General features: G+C 46.4%; 1 protein-coding gene across 1 annotated transcript in view; it reads left to right on the top strand.

Annotated features, from left to right (window-relative positions):
* LOC106979108 (cardiotrophin-2) overlaps nucleotides 1-18,239 on the top strand; it is a 22,040-nt gene extending 3,801 nt beyond the window's left edge. The window contains exons 2-4 of the mRNA XM_027051611.2: nucleotides 11,905-11,993; nucleotides 15,618-15,754; nucleotides 17,222-18,239. Of these exons, the coding sequence (XP_026907412.2) occupies nucleotides 15,719-15,754; nucleotides 17,222-17,680 (495 nt within the window). The 5' untranslated portion in view covers nucleotides 11,905-11,993; nucleotides 15,618-15,718 and the 3' untranslated portion in view covers nucleotides 17,681-18,239. The remainder of the gene's footprint in view (nucleotides 1-11,904; nucleotides 11,994-15,617; nucleotides 15,755-17,221) is intronic.

The following is an 18,239-nucleotide window of genomic DNA, read 5'->3' as shown; positions in this document are numbered from 1 at the left end:
CGGCCAGGATAGGCTAGGTTATGTTGTAGTAACAAATAACACCCAAGTTTGGTGGCTTATAACAAAAATGGTCTGTTTCTTGCTCATTCTGCATGTCTAGTGGGGTCTGCTCATTCTAGTCACTCAGGAAACAAGCTCCATCTTGATATGTGTATGTGACTCCATGTGACACTTCTGCTCACGTTGTATTGACCAGTCCATAACTTTACCTAACTTCAAAGGGGGCAGAGAAGAGATCTCTTCACATGCCTAAGAGAAGAACTGGCATACTTGTGAGCAACCTTAATGACAAATACAGCTTCTTAAGGGTCCTAGGGAAAGTTAGTGTCACCATATAGGGGATTTTCTGGGCAAGCACCCAGCACAAGACACCTGCTGAGTAAACTCTTATTGTCTTATGGTTTGGCATCGTCCATATGAAGTAGGAAGGAGTCTGATATATACTGAACTATAGTGGACAAGTGAACAGAAAATGCCTCTGTGAGAGGATGATAGTCAGCCCTGGGATCAATCATCACAGAAAGCAAGGCTCCCCCAAGGCTGCCTGGATCTAATTAGTGAAGATCCCAGAAGTGAAATGCTCGGCAATGGGTGTGGCTTCACGTGGCCACAGAAACCTTCAGTAGAGCTCTTGCTAGTGTTCCCAGAGAATCTGATGTCCATAGTAAGCTGAGTTTCTACTGGTAGCATGGACTACCACGTAGCATGGACTACCAGTAGAAATTTCTCCCTGAACCTCTTCAAATTTATCATGTAGATATATGACATTTCTTTTTGCAGATGTCCACTTCTGTTCAGGAGCTGGGATCTATGCACTAAGTGGGTTCCTGCAGCAATCATATACATATACATATACATATACATATACATATACATATACATATGTGTGTGTATATATGTGTGTGTGTATATATATACACAATTTTATATATATATATATATATATATATATATATATACACACAATGAGATACTTTTCAAACTTAAAAAGGAATAAAATTCTGACACACTAAAACATGGATGAACCTTGAAAACAGGATGCTAAGTGAAACAATCCAGAAAAAAAGAACAAATACAGTATCATTCCACTGATATGAGGTACCTGGAGTGATCAAATTCATAGAGACAAAGTGGAATGGTGGTTACCCAGGGCCTGGGGGAAATGGAATGGAAAGTTAGTGTTTACTGGGTACAGAGTTTCAGTCAGAATATTAAAAAGTTCTGGAGATAGATGGTGGTGATAGTCCACAAGAATGTGGATATAATTAATGCCACTGAACTGTACACTTAAAAATGAATAAAATGGTGGAGGACTTGGGTGTCTCAGTCGGTTAAGTGGCTGACTTTTGGTTTTAGCTTAGGTCATGATCTCATGGTTCACGAGTTCAAGCCCCACATTGGACTCTGCACTGACAGTGTGGAGCCTGCTTGGGATTTTCTCCCTCTCTCTCTCTTTGTCTCTCTCTGCCCCTCCTATGTCTCTCTCTCAAAATAAATAAAGTTTTTAAAATGATAAATTGTATTATATATATATACACATATAATAAATACATACATAAGTACATATATGTATTTATGTATATATGTATTATACATATATGTATAATAAATATATATAATAAATAAATATATACGTATATATGTATTTGACCACAATAAACAACAACAAACCACTATACTATAATGGGGGAGGGGGGGAAAGAAGAACACAATTGTGACAAGTCTTCTAGCTTAGAATGGATATAGAAGTTAGGGGTTTAAATTATGCAATGAACTCAGAATATTACTTGGAACCTTTTCAGACATATTTCAGTTTCTTCCACTTTCTTGTAAAAGTAGAACAAACAGATAAAATTGTGGTTTAAAACAAAGAACTAGTATGAGATGATTTTTGAGCAACATTGTTTTTTAGTTTTAAGTTTTTTAATTCCAGTCAGTTAATATACAGTGTTATATAAGTTTCCGATATACAATATAGTGATTCAACACTTCCATACATCACCCAATGCTCATCAGGACAGGTGCCCTCCTTAATCTCCATCACCTATTTCACCCATTCCCTCCTGCACCTCCCCTCTGGTAACCATCAGTTTGTTCTCTATAGTTAAGAGTCTGTTTCTTGGTTTGCCTCTCTCTCTCTCTCTCTCTTATTTTTTCCCCTTTGTCTTGTTTCTCAAATTCCACATATTAGTGAAATAATACGGTATTTGTCTTTCTCTGACTTATTTCCTTTAGCATTATACTCTCCAGCTCTATCCATGTCACTGCAAATAGTTGAGAAATATTGAGTGAAAAAAGCAAGGAGCAGAATAACGTGTGTGGTTTGCTACTGTTTGTTTTACAAAGGCAAAATCCAAACATACAAATTTGATTACAGATACATAAAATGTCCTTGAAAATATTCAGAAGAAACAAGTAGCCTTGGTTGCCTCCAGGGAGGGGAACTGGGTGGCTGGGGAGCACAGGTAGGAGAAAACCTTTGCACTGAACAGATGCCTTTTCGGCCCTTTTGCGTGTTGAACCAAATGAGTTATCTGTCCCCAAATGACTACATTACCTTTGTAAAGAACTACAATTGTAAAGAATCAAATGACATTTTCTAGAAAATTCTGAAGTACACATCTCATTGGTTGAGGATCACTACCACTGCCACTAGATTGAATAAATGGGTAGTAAATACTTCTTGTATGCCAAGCCCCATGCTAGGCAGCTTTGATGCAAATTTCCTGGCCTAATCCAGAATGTCTAGAGATGAGGGTTTGGGATTTATTCTCCCCACCCTCTAGGATCTGTAAGACAAGACTGTGGCCTCCTGCACAGTACTGCATCCTTGTAATGAACTGTGGAGAACTTTGAACCCCAATGTAATACCTCCCCACCAGCTGATACTGGGCCTCCTGCTTCTATGCCCTTTGTGAAATGGGCCCAGCTTCCCCATCCCTCTAGGCCCAAGGCAAACTCTAAACTCCAGCTAGTCCTTCACAGATACTAAAAGCCCTGAGGGCTTGGATTTGCTGCTGCCCCAAGCTCTCAGTTCCACTAGAATGACCCGAATCCCTGTTACTTTGGTTAAGCAGAGGTCAGGGATCAGCCACCTCCTGTAGCCAGCCGGCTGCCAAGCTTAATTCTATCATTCCTCCTCCACCCTCCCCCCACTCCTTCCTTCCTTTTTTCCCCCTCTTTTTCATATTTATGGTCATCTTTCCCCATCTGAAATGTTACTCTTGTTGTTGTCTTTTCCACCAATTAAAATACACTCAGTATGCAACAGCTTTAGACTTTGTATGTTTTTTCAACTTGCGGTGTACCATTTTTAGCTTCAATTCAGTTTGATTTTTAACTCTCTATTGTGGAAAATTTCAAACACATGTAAGAGTAGGAGCATTATAATAACCCCCCCATATCCGTGTAACCATTATCCACATATAACTAATCCAGTTTCAACTATAACCCCACTCCTCCCCTCCTCCAACCCCTGTTGTATTATTTTAAAGCAAATCCCAGACATCATAACATTTCATTTATGATATTCTTCAGGGTATGTCTCTAAGACCTAAGGAATTTTTTTTAGCATGACCACAGACATTTGTCACTTCTAAATAAGTAATGGTAATTCCTTAATTAATATCATCTAATACATAGTCCATGTTCAGATTTCCTGGATTATCTCATAAATGTGTCTGTACAGTGGGCTTAGTGAAATCAGAACCCAAACCAACTTCATACATTTGGTTGTTGAAATAGGGAGCTTCTGACATGGCTGCAAATGATCTTTGCCTTCTGGCCTTCCCCTCCCCTTAACAAAGGCTGGACCTAGTGACTTGCCTGTACAATGAATAGAATCAGCAAAAGTGATTGGGACCATACTTTCAAGATAAGGCTACAAAAGACTGTGATTTCCATCTTGGCACTCTTCTCTGCTTCTCTGATAAAACAAGATGTCTTGTTGTGAACTGCCGCAAGGAGAGGTCCACATGGCAAGAACTGAGAACAACCTCCCGCTACAAGCGGGGGAAGGACTGAAGCCTTCAGACCAACAACCCTTGAGAAACTGAATCCTGCCAACACCGCATAAGTGGACTTGGAAGCAGATACCTGTGCCCCTCGAGATGACTGCACCCTGACAGTGTTTGCAGGCTGCTGAGAGTCTCAGCTTCTGGCCCACAGAAATGGAAATGGAAATAATGAATGTTATTTTAAACTACAAGTTTCCGGGGAAACTTGTTACACGGCAAAAGATAACTAATCCTGTTGTTATGTCTCCTGAATCTCTTTAATCTACAACAGTTCACCTACCTCTTGTGGTTTTTTCCTTGCCAGGCCTGGTCCTGTTTGGAAGACAAGAGTTGTATGTAATATTCAGTATCCCTCAAAGTGGGACCCAGAATCCCCCAGGAGATGGGGTGGCAATAGCTCCCATACTAAAAATGCAGACGCCTGGGCTCCTTGGAACCTACTGAATCTCTGAGTGGGGACCAAAAATATGTACTTCTACGAGCATCCCAGGGGATTCATTTGTCTACTGAAGTCTGGAATCAGAGTTGGTTTAGAGGCTTGGTTGTTTTTTGTTTTTGTTTTTGTTTTTTTCCAACGTTTATTTATTTTTGGGACAGAGAGAGACAGAGCATGAACGGGGGAGGGGCAGAGAGAGAGGGAGACACAGAATCGGAAACAGGCTCCAGGCTCCAAGCCATCAGCCCAGAGCCCGACGCGGGGCTCGAACTCACGGACCGCGAGATCGTGACCTGGCTGAAGTCGGACGCTTAACTGACTGCGCCACCCAGGCGCCCAGAGGCTTGGTTTTAACACTATCTGTGGAGCATTGTGTGCCCTCACCTCTCTAAGTTTCCTCATCTGCAGGATATGATCCTTACAGTATTTACTCTGTAAAATGCTGTACCTAGATGTTTCCTTTCCTACTCTCTTGATTCATGGATTTGCCCTATTTCACGAGAAAGGGATTAGGTTGTAGGTAGAATGGTGGAAATGGGCCTTGGGATATTTTCACACACTCAATGTTACTGATAAGCACATACACACTCAAATCCTTGCACAGGAGAACCAACTTGGTTTTTCAGTTTGCCATACAAAAGTCCGTTCTGCATGCTAAGGCAACTTGAACTATTTGCAGGAAAGGGGCACCTGGGTGGCTCAGTCAGTTGAGTGTTCGACTCTTGATTTTGGCTCAGGTCATGATCTCAGGGTCATGGGATTGAGCCCCACATCAGGCTCCACACTGAGCCTGGAGCCTGCTTAGGATTCTCTCTCTCTCTCTCTCTCTCTCTCTCTCAAATTAAAAATTGAAAAAAAAAAACTATTTATGGGAAAACCAGCTCAATTGCATACGAAATGTTGAAGATTTAAGAAATTAACAGTCTTACAGTCTGATAGTGTGGAGCCTGCTTAGAATTCTCTCTCCCTCTCTGTGTGTCCCTACTCCACTTGTGCTCTCTTTCTCTCTCAAAATAAATAAATAAACCTAAAAAATACTTTTAAAAAGAAAGCTTTCTCTTAGCCCAAGGTTTTCTTTTATTTTTCCCTTCCAGTTTTAATATGTAATTGACATAGAACACCGTACAAGTTTAAAGTGTATAGCATAATGACTTGACATATATATGTCATATATCTACATATTTTTAAATGATTACCACAATAAGTTTAGTTAACATCCATCACCTCATGCAGTAACACAAAAATGTTCCCCTGGCACCGTGATGAGAACTTTTAGAATTTACTTTCTTAGCAACTTTCAGATATATCACACAGCACTGGGAACTATAGTCATCATGTTGTACATTACATCTTCAGTACTTATTTATTTTATAACTGGAAGTTTATACCTTTTGACCATCTTCACGTAATTCTCCACCCTCAACCCCACCTCACAACACAAATCTGATCTCTTTTTCTGAGTTTGGTTTTTTGAGATTTCACAAATAAATTAGATCATACAGTGTTTATCTTTCTTGGTCTGACTTATTTCACTTAGCATAATGCCCTTAAAGTCCATCCTGAAATATCAGGATTTCCTTCCTGTTTATGGCTAAATAGTATTCCGTTGTACACACACACCACACTTTCTTTTTTTAAGTTTATATATTTATTTTGAGAGAGGAGAGTGGAGGGGGGAGGGGCAGAGAGAGAGAATCCCAAGCAGGCTCCACACTGTCAGACTATCAGCACAGAGCCCGACATAGGGGAACCATGAGATCAGGACCCGAGCTGAAATCAAGAGTTGGAGGCTCAACCAACTGAGCCACCCAGCTCCCCTCAAACCATATTTTCTTTCTCCATTCATCTGTCGTGGATACTTAGGTTGTTGCCTTGTCTTGGCTCTTGTAAATATAATGCTCAAACTGAAGACTTAAAAATATTCTTCTATATTTTTGCTTCATAATTTCAGAGATCTCTTTCACATGTAAGTCTTTATCATTTATTTATTCTTAATGGTGTTAGAAGGGGAAATGCTGTAGGGTCCCCAGAAACAGCCTGAGATGGGGATTCTTGACCAAGTGACATAGGCAACGTTCTCAGAAGAAAAATTAGGTCATCAGGATTAGGGCAGTGAGGAAAACTGAGCAAGAATGTGGTCTTGGCTGTTGACTAGCTTTGGTTTGATGCTAGAAAAAGCTCTGGAGCCCACATTGTACTAATAGGTTAGTGCCACCTGGAGGTAAGGCCTTTCACACATCTGTGCCAGTCTGCCATTGGCTAAGGAGGAGGAGTGCTGGGCAGTTCTCCAGAGATGGGGGCAGCTGGGCGATGGGTGTACTATTGATAAAGGGATCTGGTGGGGCAGCAGCAGCACGCACGACACTTCACCTTTGCACTGCTCAGATCTACTTGCTTTTCCCCTGAAGTTCACTCCATCCAGGTACAGCTTCTCTAGCATTCTGATTGGTCACAATTTCTGGGTAAACTTAAAAGAGGAGAATTAGTTCCTCCCCTGATAGTCATCATCTCCTTCCTCTGCCACGCACTTATTCTAGCTCTCCCCTTCCCTTCTACCCTGGGCTTCAACTAGTCTTTCTGCTAGTCTCAATAGCTTGCTGGTAAGTTGACCTTGGCCATCATCCCAGAAGGGTTGAGTCCCTAGTTATCATTCCCTGTCAGGCCATGGCTATTGTACTTGCCCATTTACAAATAAAACTCAGGACAGGTATCTGGAGATGTCCCAATGGATTGATTGCCTGCGTGCTAAACATGTTCCTCCTGCCCCTATTCCATAGCAGCTGTCCTACTTTCTGGTGATGACCTTTGGCAAGTCCTTTCTTTGCCTCTTGGTCTGTTGGCACAAGGAGACAGAAGTGACCAGGTGGCAGGTGTCGCTCAAAATTCACCGGGACTCTTGCCATGTCCCCTTGCAGAAATGTCCCTCCGCACTCTGGGAATTGGGATCTCTAGACCCATAGGACCTAAAGTTAGGGGGCTGGAAGCACAAATTCCCCAAGGAGGTTACTGGAACTAATGGTAAACAGGACCACTCCTGCTTCTAATCCTAGGTTTCCAGACTCATATACCTATGTTCTTGGGCACAGCACCATAAAACAGCCATTGGTTTAAGGCATATGTTGCATTCTAAAACATAATAATACTGTATGGTCTCCACGCCAGCATCTCAGCTGCACCTTCCAGAGACCATTCCGTTACCTTAACAGGCCAGCAGCTTCTTGATGGTACGGCAAATGGCAGTGTGTCCACCACAGCACTTCCTTTGCTGTAAATGGGTCCCTGGATCAGGGGGAGAAGGAAGCAGCTGTGAGTCACTAGTAGCAGGAGTCACATCAGCCACGAGATAGGTGCACTGCTAGTAAAAGGGATGCACCAGCTGCATGCATTATAGGATCTCATCCAAACGTTCACGTATAATTTTCCACCTGTCCTTTTTTTTTAATATATGAAATTTATTGTCAAATTGGTTTCCATACAACACCCAGTGCTCATCCCAAAAGATGCCCTCTTCAATGCCCATCACCTACCCTCCCCTCCCTCCCACCCCCCATCAACCCTCAGTTTGTTCTCAGTTTTCAAGAGTCTCTTATGCTTTGGCTGTCTCCCACTCTAACCTCTTTTTTTTTTTTCTTTCCCCTCCCCCCTGGGTTTCTGTTAAGTTTCTCAGGATCCACATAAGAGTGAAAACGTATGGTATCTGTCTTTCTCTGTATGGCTTATTTCACTTAACATAACACTCTCCAGTTCCATCCACGTTGCTACAAAGGGCCATATTTCATTCTTTCTCATTGCCATGTAGTACTCCATTGTGTATATAAACCACAATGTCTTTATCCATTCATCAGTTGATGGACATTTAGGCTCTTTCCACAATTTGGCTATTGTTGAGAGTGCTGCTATAAACATTGGGGTACAAGTGTCCCTGTGCATCAGTACTCCTGTATCCCTTGGGTAAATTCCTAGCAGTGCTACTGCTGGGTCATAGGGTAGGTCTATTTTTAATTTTTTTGAGGAACCTCCACACTGTTTTCCAGAGTGACTGTACCAGTTTGCATTCCTCCAGCTATCCTAATGCCTTTTAATAGTTTATTCTTATCCTCCCTCAATTGGTTAATTAGTTTATTTATTTACTTGTTTGTTTGTTTTTAATGTGTTATTTATTTGAGAGAGAGAGCGCGTGCGAATGGGGGCCGGGCAGAGAGAGAAAAGGGCAGAGGATCCGAAGAGGGCTCTGTGCTGACAGCAGTGAGCCTGACGCCGAGCTTGAACTCATGCATCATGAGATCGTGACCTGAGCTGAAGTTGGACCCTCAACCGACTGAGCCACCCAGATGCCCCCTCCCTTATTTTTTTATCATAGCCTGTATTCCTAGGTATACATGGGTCTATCCCTGGTCTTTCTATTCTGTTCCATTGACCTACTTGTCCAGTTCCACATCTCTGTCACATAGTGTTTAATATAATAGAGTTTGGGGAAGTTTTTTTTATTTGGGAGAGTCTGCTCATTTGACCAGACCCTGTTTATGTGTCACTTTGGGAAATTCAGTTCACACAGAGAGGATTCAATATGCAACTGCTGAACAGAGGACAGCCCTTTTGGCTCTCCACTTTCTCCCAGTTTTTAAATCAATACCCTAATCCTAATCCCCAGTCAGACTCTGCTAAGACACCGCATGTTACATGTCTTCCTCTGGCCCTCCTCCTCAAGCATAGGGCTGTCCAGGAAGCAAAGGCAAAGTTTGGCTGGATTGCAGATGTTGCCAACGACTGGGGTGGGACTGGGTTAGGACATACAGTTAGGTCACTGATGGATCTGTGTCTCTCACTTGGCCATCGTGGTGTCCCACCAGCATGGGGACGGTTGGTGGTGCAGATATGGTGCAGACAGTAAAGGAGATTCATCTGGGGATGGCAGGCAGTAGCCCAGACACTGGAGCCAGTCCTTGACCTGAGTTCAGGGTCAGACCTTGACCTGAGTTCAAGGTCTCTACAGTTCATTCTCTGTCTGATCCTGGCAAGTCACTGAACCTCTCTAAACCTCATTAGTAACCATAAAACCTATTTCCCAGGGTTGTTACAAGATTAAGTGAGATAATGTCTAGGTATAGAGTGACTGTAAAAAAAAAAAAAAAAAAAAGGGATTCTTTTCTTTCTCACCTTCTCGTGTCATTCCTTCCTGGATCTCATCTGCAAAATGGGGATGCCAGCCTTGTCAGATAACCCTGAAGGGAACCCAGGGCAACAGGGGCTGTGGGAAGGGCTCATGAACTGGAAAGTGTCAAACCCCAGAGATTATAGGTGATGATAACAATAAAGAGCCCTGGCTCTGGAGCCTGGGTTCAAATCCTAGCACTGCTCCCTGCTAGCCATGTGACCCTGGGGTGATCACTTAACCTGGCAGTGCCTCAATCTCCTCATTTGTGAAAGAGGAAGACAGTTCTATAAAGGAAGCATGAGGTAGTGTATACAAGGGCTTCAAACAACACCAGACCCCTAGGAAGCACTGGAGAAATGCTGGAGGCGATGAGGCTGAGCTGCCGGGCTGAGCTGCTCCGGGAGGACAGGTGCCCAGCCTCAATGGCTACCAGCTGGGGCTCTGGAACAGTGCAGCAGAGGACCATGGGGTTTGAATGGAATGGGCTGTGCTCTTCACCCTGATGATTCCTGTGCTGGGGACCTGTCTTCCAAGAGCCCTCAACACCCCTCCATCCTGCCACTCCATTAGGATGAGGCACTGACGTGGGGGCTCCGAGAGATCAGGTGCTCCTCTCAGTAGACCAGCCTTCTTGGAACTGGAACCATTATGTTTGTCTTCCTTCACCTGACACTCACTGAAGTGTCTCCTTTGTACATGGCCTGGTGCTGGGGCTGCAGAGATGACAAGTCCCTGCCTCCTGTTACATTGGGGAGAGACACTGGGAGACCGAGAATCACAACATATGGTGATCAGTAAATGGACAGGGGAAACTCGGGGACTGTGGAAACCCAGAGGGAGCAGAGGAGACAGGGAAAGCTTCCCAGAGGAGGTAAAACCCAAGTCAAAGTTTAAAATATGAGACTGTATTGGTGAAGAGGGAGCAGGAGAGCTCTCTATGTAGGGAGAATTACATGAGGAAGGCCTGGTGTTAAGCAGGCCTATAAATAGCTTGCAGAGCCGAGGGAGAAGGTAGGAAAAAGCAAGAAGTGAGTTGCAAGGCTGCGCAGGGACTAGGGGATTGCAGGCCTCAAAGGGCAGGCTGCAGAGTTTGGACTGTGTCCTGAGGGCACTGAGGAGTCAAGGGAGATGTGGAGATGGCAGGAGAGGGCAAGGTGACTCTTGCTCCTCCCCAAGCTGTCATACCTCACCAACCACCAGTCTCTTTGCTCTCTTCTGCTGGCCTTGATTGTTCCTGAAAACGGTCATGCCTGCTCCCACATGAGGGCCTTTGTACTTACTGTTCTCTTTGCCTGGAGAGGTAGGGGTACAAATGGGGTTGGGCTTAATACTGGGGTCAGGGTGAGGATCTGGTTTGAAGTTCACATTTATCTGTTCTGAATAGGTCTCATTATGTGACCTGCTGGGTGACACTAGGGTCATGCTTCAGTGTCCTGGGAAAAGGACAGGACAGATATCTTGGGAGCATATGTATGGCCTGTGGGGACTGGCCTCCAAACATGGGGTTGTGCGGCATCAAGGCTTTTGCCATTGGTTGGAGGCTTTATGTGCCATTGGGGTAACCCTTGGAGGCCTGGGAGGAGCAGGGGTCAAGGCACTTGGTGGGTGGGGTCAGTGAGAGCCCAGGTGGTGGGAATTATTACCCCGTTTGCAGATGAGGAAACAAACTGAGGCTCAGAGAGGTTGGGGGTTTGGCCGCAACTAGCAATGGACAAAGGCAGGACTCGCATCCATGTCTGCTGGCTCCTAAGTTGGGGGGGATCCCTGGGCAGCAGCTTTTGGTGAGACCAAAACAGAGATGGAAACAGATGGCCTGTGAGGTGGGGCCGGGCAGGGTGGCAGAGCTGATGACCTTTGCCAAGACAGACGCCTTGGGACAAAGCCAGGCTTGGGCTGGGGGCCAGTTCCTCCAGCTGCAAAGGGAAACTAGGGGTCCAGAGAGAGAAATCCCCAAGAGAAGCAGGACGTGATAAGGTCGGGTGAGGGTGAGCCTGCCTTCTCGAGTGAGGCCCAGCCCCACGTCCACTGTCCACCTGTGAATAGCACCAGATCGAGTATCTGCCTCCCTCTTCCCCTCCTCCCCTCCTGCCCTCCTCCTCTGTCACCTCCCCCTTCATTACCTGGCCTGGCCTACGCCTCAGTGCACCCACTCAAAGGGCCTAGGCTAATCCCCTGACATCACTGTCTGCCTAGCACAGGCCCCTTCTGGCAGCCCTGGCAGCTCCTGGCCTCAGAGATCCAATTTAGGATCCCCCACCCCAAAGCCCATCTTTCCTTCAACTTCCTCCTTCTTTCAGTTCACAGTTCTGAGGGGACAACCCAGATCTGGTCCCAAGTTGGGGGGCAGGAGTCTAGGATCTGTTCTGGCCTTGCTGTGTGACTCCAGGTAAGTAGCTGTCTCTCTCTGGGCCTCAGGCTCCTTATCTAAATCTCCTCAACCCCACCCACCCCCACCCCCCCACTCCCCAAGCTAATCACATCAACCTATTTTGGCTTCTTCTTAGCACTTTGTCGCTTCAGGAAATTTTGTTTTTTATCAGTTCACATGTTTGTTGTTGTGAACTCTGGGCTGTGCACCCTGTGAGGTGGGTGTGCGGCCCATCTTACGATTCGCCCTGGTACCAGCACACAGTAGAGGCTCCATCGATATCTGCTGATTGAATGTATACATGAGTGAATGAGTAAACAGATGTATCTCCTGCCTTTGTAAGAAGGGTATGGGCCTTCTTCCTCCACATGAGGGAAGAAGGTAGAGTAATATTCCATCCCCCAACAGGATAGAAGCAGGGTAGGGGCCTGCCTGAACACTCTGACCCAGAGGGTGGGCAGGTGCTTAGAACTGAACAGTGCTTCCTTATGGAGAGACTGGGAAAGCTCTGAAGAAGGCCCAGAACCCAGCACCTGTCTGCCCATAGTCCTCTCTGCCACAAGGCTTCCCTAGCTGGAAAAGGCCTTAGGTATATGTCTATGTGTCTGGCATGCGCTGTGTCTGGGCAGAAGGCAGCCACTGGCCCAAGATCTTCCAGGACAGCAGAGACTAAAACGTGGCTAGATCTCAGGACTCCTGACCTCCCGCCGCATGTGTGTCTGTGTGCACACACGTGACCATGGTGTGTGTACACCCCATATATGTACATGTCTGCTCCACGCACGTGCCTCTGGTGGGGCCCCTGGGTGTGGCTATGTGTTCACCTGTCTGCATGCATTCGTGAGGACACGTCCGCACTTGTGTGTCTGATTCTCCCTGTGTAACGTGTAGGCCTGGCAGGATGTGTGTGATTCAGTATACGTGTAGCCATGTCCACTAGAGTGTCAGCTCTCTGAGGGCAGGGGTTTTGTTGGACTTGTTCTGGTCCTATCCTAGCACCTGGAACAGGGAGCAGCACAGTCGGTGTGAACACGTACTTAAATGAATGAATGTATGCAAGTGTGCTCACACGTCTGGTGTGCACCCGTGTGCCAGCCTGTGTGTAGACGTGCACATGTTCCTATGTCTAAGGGTGTACCTGGGTGTTGGCAATGCTGCTCACATGCCACCACTCCCATCCCTTTTCCAAACTCCTGGGGAGAGGGAGCCAGAGCGGGCAGCGCCTGGTCCCCATGGGGCGGGGCAGGAGGCCGCCTCCTCAGGAGAAACTGGATCCCAGGACGTGAGGAGCAGCAGGGAGCAGGGCGGCCCCTTTGTCCCCCGATAATCCCCTCCCCGCCTTTGACCCCTCCCTCCCAGCAACCAGGGTTTAAGGTCGAGTTTGGGGGCTGTAGGGGACTAGGGTGTCACCTTAGTGTCCCCTTCCCTGCTGTCCCTTGCTTCTGGGGCTTCTGCACCTGTGCCCCCAACACACACCCACCCCAGGGTGTGACTCCTTCCCTCCCTCTCGGGCGGTCTCAGGGCTCAGCCCAGGTATAAAGCCACCTGAGGGGCAGGAGGATAGGTGCCCCAGAAGAACCCAGAGACTGGAGAGAGGAAGGAACCAAGGAGGGAGCATGAGCTATCTGCTAGGTGAGTGAGGGGGACAGAGTGCCAGGGCCTAGAGACCAGGAGGGAAGGGGTACTCACTGGCCCTCGGCCCATATGACTCATGCACCTGGCTGTCTGCATGCTAGGAGCCGCCAGATCCTTACATGCAGAAGGCTTCATTCAAGAAATATTTATTGAGCGCCTATTATGTGCTAGGTAGTTTTCTTAGCACTTGGGGATACAGCAGTGAACAAACAGACAAAAATCTATGATCTCATGGAGATTTCATTCTGCAGACAGACAATAATGTCCTAAGTAAGGAAATTATAATGCCTGTGTGATCGAAGGTGAGTGCTAAGATCCAAGCTTGTTGAATGAATGGGCCTTCACTATCAGTCTTCCCTTAAGTTCTGAATTTAGGGGACTCGGGAATGTAGAAAGGGGAACAAAGGAGGCCATCCTGATTTGCCTCTCCTCTCCATTGCTTCCTGCTGGTGACCTTAGGTAATTCTCCTCCTCTCCGAGCCTCACACTGGGAACAACTGGGCCTGCCCTTTAAGGGGACAATTGGCGGCATTTACTCAAATTTAAAATGAGCACATCCTCCAATCCAGACATTCCCTCTTTGAAAAAGTGCCCAAAGAGCCTGGGATAAGGATGTTCATGGCAGCATTCATTCAACAAATATTTATTAAGCTCTGTGCTAGATGCTGGGGAACCAGCAGCTAATGAACCAGGGGGAGTTTCTCCTTTCCTGGAGCCAACATTCTAGGGGGAGAGACAGTAACAAACAAGGAGACAAATAAATAAAGAGAAATAGCAAATCTCTGAAGACTATAAATCGGGGAGAGGGAAGGGGCTTTTGATATGCAGTCAGGACAGCTCATCTGAATTGAGGCCTGAAGAACAAGAAGGAGCCAGCCTTGGAAAGGTTTGGGGGTGGTCCTGCAGGGCCCAGCAAGGGCAAAGGCCTGAGGAGGAATGCTTAGAGAAGATAGGAGGCCAATACAGAGGGGCTAGCCCTTGTAGACCACTGGGGGCTTTGGCTTACACACTTTCACAGTGTGAGGTGGGAGCAGAGGGAGTATTCAGGCAGAGGAGGGATTTAGCTGGACTGAGGAGTTGGAAGGGGTGGGGGGGGGGGGAACAAGGGTGAAAGCAGAGACCAGGGGTGAGGCTGCGGTAACAGTCCAGGTGAGAAGTGCTGGTGGCCGGGACTCAGGTGGTAGCAATAGGAGGGGGGAAGTAGGTAGATGCTGGATCCATCTTTTCAAGTTTTAAAACTTTTTATTGAAAATAACAAATATAAAAGTGTACAACTCATTAAGCGTACAGCTCAATGAATTTTCACAAAGTGATCATATCCTTGTCATGAGCACTCAGATCAAGAAACACAGACCTGCACTGGCTACCTTTTAAGGACAGAGCCGATAGGATTTACTGTGGGGGTGAATGTGGAGAGCAAGAGAGAATGACGCATCAAAGAGAGGACCCCACATTCTGACCTGAGCAACTGGAAGAACGGAAGCAGCTTTGCCTGAGAGGGGGAAGACTGGGGGAGGAGGGTAGAAGGGGAATCGAGAGTTGAGTATTAGACATTTTGAGTTGAGAATCTTATTGATATCCAAGGGAAAATGTCAAGCAGGAAGTTGAATACACAGGTCTGGAGTTCAGGGGAATGTTCTGGGCTGGAAATAATCTACTTACAGGGTGATTCTGTCCTGACTTGGATACACAAGATTGTTGCAGGCCACAAAGTCTGTGGCCACTTGAAGAGTTGTTACAAAGAGTGAATGAACTGGGGCGCCAGGGTGCCTCAGTTGGTTAAGTGTGTGACTCCTGGTTTCAGCTCAGGTCATGATCTCATGGTTTGTGAGTTCAAGCCCCACGTCAGGCTCTGCACTGACAGGGTGGAGCCTGCTTGGGTTCTCACTCCCTCTCTCTCTCTCAAAATAAATAAATAAATAAACAAACAAACAAACATTTTTAAAAAATGAATGAACCAGCAGGCAGGCTCAGGAATTTGATCTGACCTCCGATTTTCTCTGACAGCCCCCCTCTGCCTGCTGACCCTACTGCTGCTACCCCTCAGTCTTGGGGCTCCCATCTCGCCAGCTGAGCCCATCAGTCAAGCCTACAGCCTGGCCCTCTACATGCAGAAGAATACATCAACACTGCTGCAGACTTACGTGAGTGACACTGGGCATAAGCAGGGAATGAGGGGAGAGGGAAAGTGCCCTCCTTGCCCAACTCTAAGTAGGAGAAGCAGAGCAAGGCCAGGAGAAGGCTCCCCCATGAGTCTGAGGGCACAGGGGCTCTGTCAACTAGAGACTCACTCAAACACTGTCACTGATAGCTGGTGACCTTGGGCTGTCATTCCTTCTCTTTCTCTCTCTCTCTCTCTCTTTGTGGGTCTCAGCTTCCTCATCTGCAAAATGGAATTTGTGATCCTGCTTTTGCTGACCTTTCAGGACTGTTACAAGAGTCAAAGACAGCACATACAGAGAAAGACTTTACAGGGTCATAATTATTTCTACAATCACCTCGCACTATGTGCTTACTTGAGCCATGTGCCCGGGCTGGGCACTCTGCCCATTATCTTGCTGACTCTTCAAACAGTTCTGAGAGATAGAATCATAATCCACTTTACACATAAGGAAACTGAGTTTTAGAGAGGGTGAATAATTTGCCTAAGGTCACACAGCTAATCACTGGCAATGCCAATCCTCCCGCAACACCCCCACACTGTCTAGAAGTTCAAACTAGCAGCGGCCTGCTAGCTGAATCTGACCTACAGATGTTTTCTGTTTGGGCCATGAAATCCTTGTTCAAATTTTGAACATGACTGCCTGTCTAAAACAGGCACAGGGACCCTCCTGGCCCCTCCTCACCCCATCTTGGTTCTGCCTTCTTCCTCCAGTTACACAATCCATCTGGTTCCTGGAGGCCCTAGGATTTGTGACTCCTCCCCTGTGCTATATTCCAGGCCCATGTCAAGTTTACTAAATCTAGTTTCTCGTGCCATAGCTGCCATCATTCCCTGGGTGGCTTTGGGCACCGTGAGCCTCAGTTTCTTCACCTAAAATAGTGATGGAGGACTAGGTGGGCTACCAATTTGGGGATTTATCAGTGCGCACTAAGATTTTGTGGGTCTAGGTTTATGGAGGCAAGAACTTTAATGGAGAAGGCACTCAACTAAATTTAATAATGTTAACAATTATTTATTAATGATTATAATAAAATTAATAAGCATAAACAACTAAATGCTATAAATAAAGATACATATAGACTATAACTACGTGGTCAATAATATATTTAGACTGAAAATAGTATAATAAATAACACAATCATAGTGTCATGATGTCATGATATTAATGTAATATAGTGGCCTATCATGCCCTTATTGTATGCCAAGTGCTGTGCTAAGTGCTTTATATATACTACTTCTTATCATTTTTACGCATGGGAATTACTGAAGCTGTGATTCAAAGTTGTACAATTTATACATGAACCTGGAACCTAACAGAGCCCAGGCTCTGTGCTAGGACATCCCACTAACTCCTCCCTCTGGGAAAACGTCAGTCTTATGGAAGGCAGATGTGAAGTCAGCACCACTTCCGTCCCCGCATTCCTATCTGTCTCTGTTTCTCATGCAGCTCCAGTACCAGGGCAGCCCCTTTAGCGACCCTGGTTTCTCAGCCCCTGAGCTTCAGCTCAGCAGCCTGCCTCCTGCCGCTGTCTCCTTCAAGACCTGGCATGCCCTGGATGATGGGGAGCGGCTGGGCCATGCCCAGGGGGCCTTCCTGGCCTTGACCCAGCACCTCCAGCTCGTAGGGGATGACCAGAGAGACCTGAACCCTGGCAGTCCTATCCTGCTGGCTCAGCTCGGCGCCGCAAGACTCAGGGCCCAAGGCCTGTTGGGCAACATGGCTGCAATCATGACTGCTCTGGGACTGCCCATCCACCCGGAAGAGGACACTCTCGGTGTTGTTGCGTTTGGGGCTTCAGCCTTTGAGAGGAAATGTCGAGGCTATGTAGTGACCCGGGAATATGGCCACTGGACAGACCGAGCTGTGAGGGACTTGGCTCTGCTCAAGGCCAAATACCCTGGATAGACGAGGCAGGACTTCCTGCCAGAAGCTGCAACACTTCTTTCCCAATGGACTCTTTCCTGCCTTGCTTCTTCGCTAAAGGAGACACATCTTGTCTAGCAGACAGGGCTTGTTTATTTGGGAATATTTCCTAGGAACCAGGCCTCAAGTCCCTGTTGCCTGGGTCTTTCCTGCCTAGGTCCTATGACCTCCCTTCCAGATCTGGGTGGGACTCTATGGGTATCATTTTGTGGATTCTTTCAATCCAGTGGTCCTGGTTGCCCCCATCATGGGTAGAAAGAATGCCAGGGCTCTCCCTGAGACCTTCCTTTTCCTGTAATTTTGAGGAGGTCCAGGGGCTGCCTTTTTGTTTCTACCTCATTTTCTGTATGAAGCTATGGGCTTTCTGAGCAGATAGGTCTCCCCTTCTTGCTGGAGTTCATTGCCTCCCCTAGTCTACTTTCCTGACTATAGCCACTGTTCCAACTTTCCATCTTGAGGGACTTCACTTCCCAATCAATGGAAGTCCAAATGAAAAAGTACTCATATAGATGTTTCCAGCTCAGGACACATCTACTTCCTG

The sequence above is a fragment of the Acinonyx jubatus genome, chromosome E3 (assembly GCF_027475565.1).
Source record: "Acinonyx jubatus isolate Ajub_Pintada_27869175 chromosome E3, VMU_Ajub_asm_v1.0, whole genome shotgun sequence".
NCBI classification, from domain to species: domain Eukaryota; kingdom Metazoa; phylum Chordata; class Mammalia; order Carnivora; family Felidae; genus Acinonyx; species Acinonyx jubatus.
The sequence above is the reverse complement of the archived record's forward strand: the minus strand, read 5'-3'. Positions and strand labels throughout refer to the sequence as shown.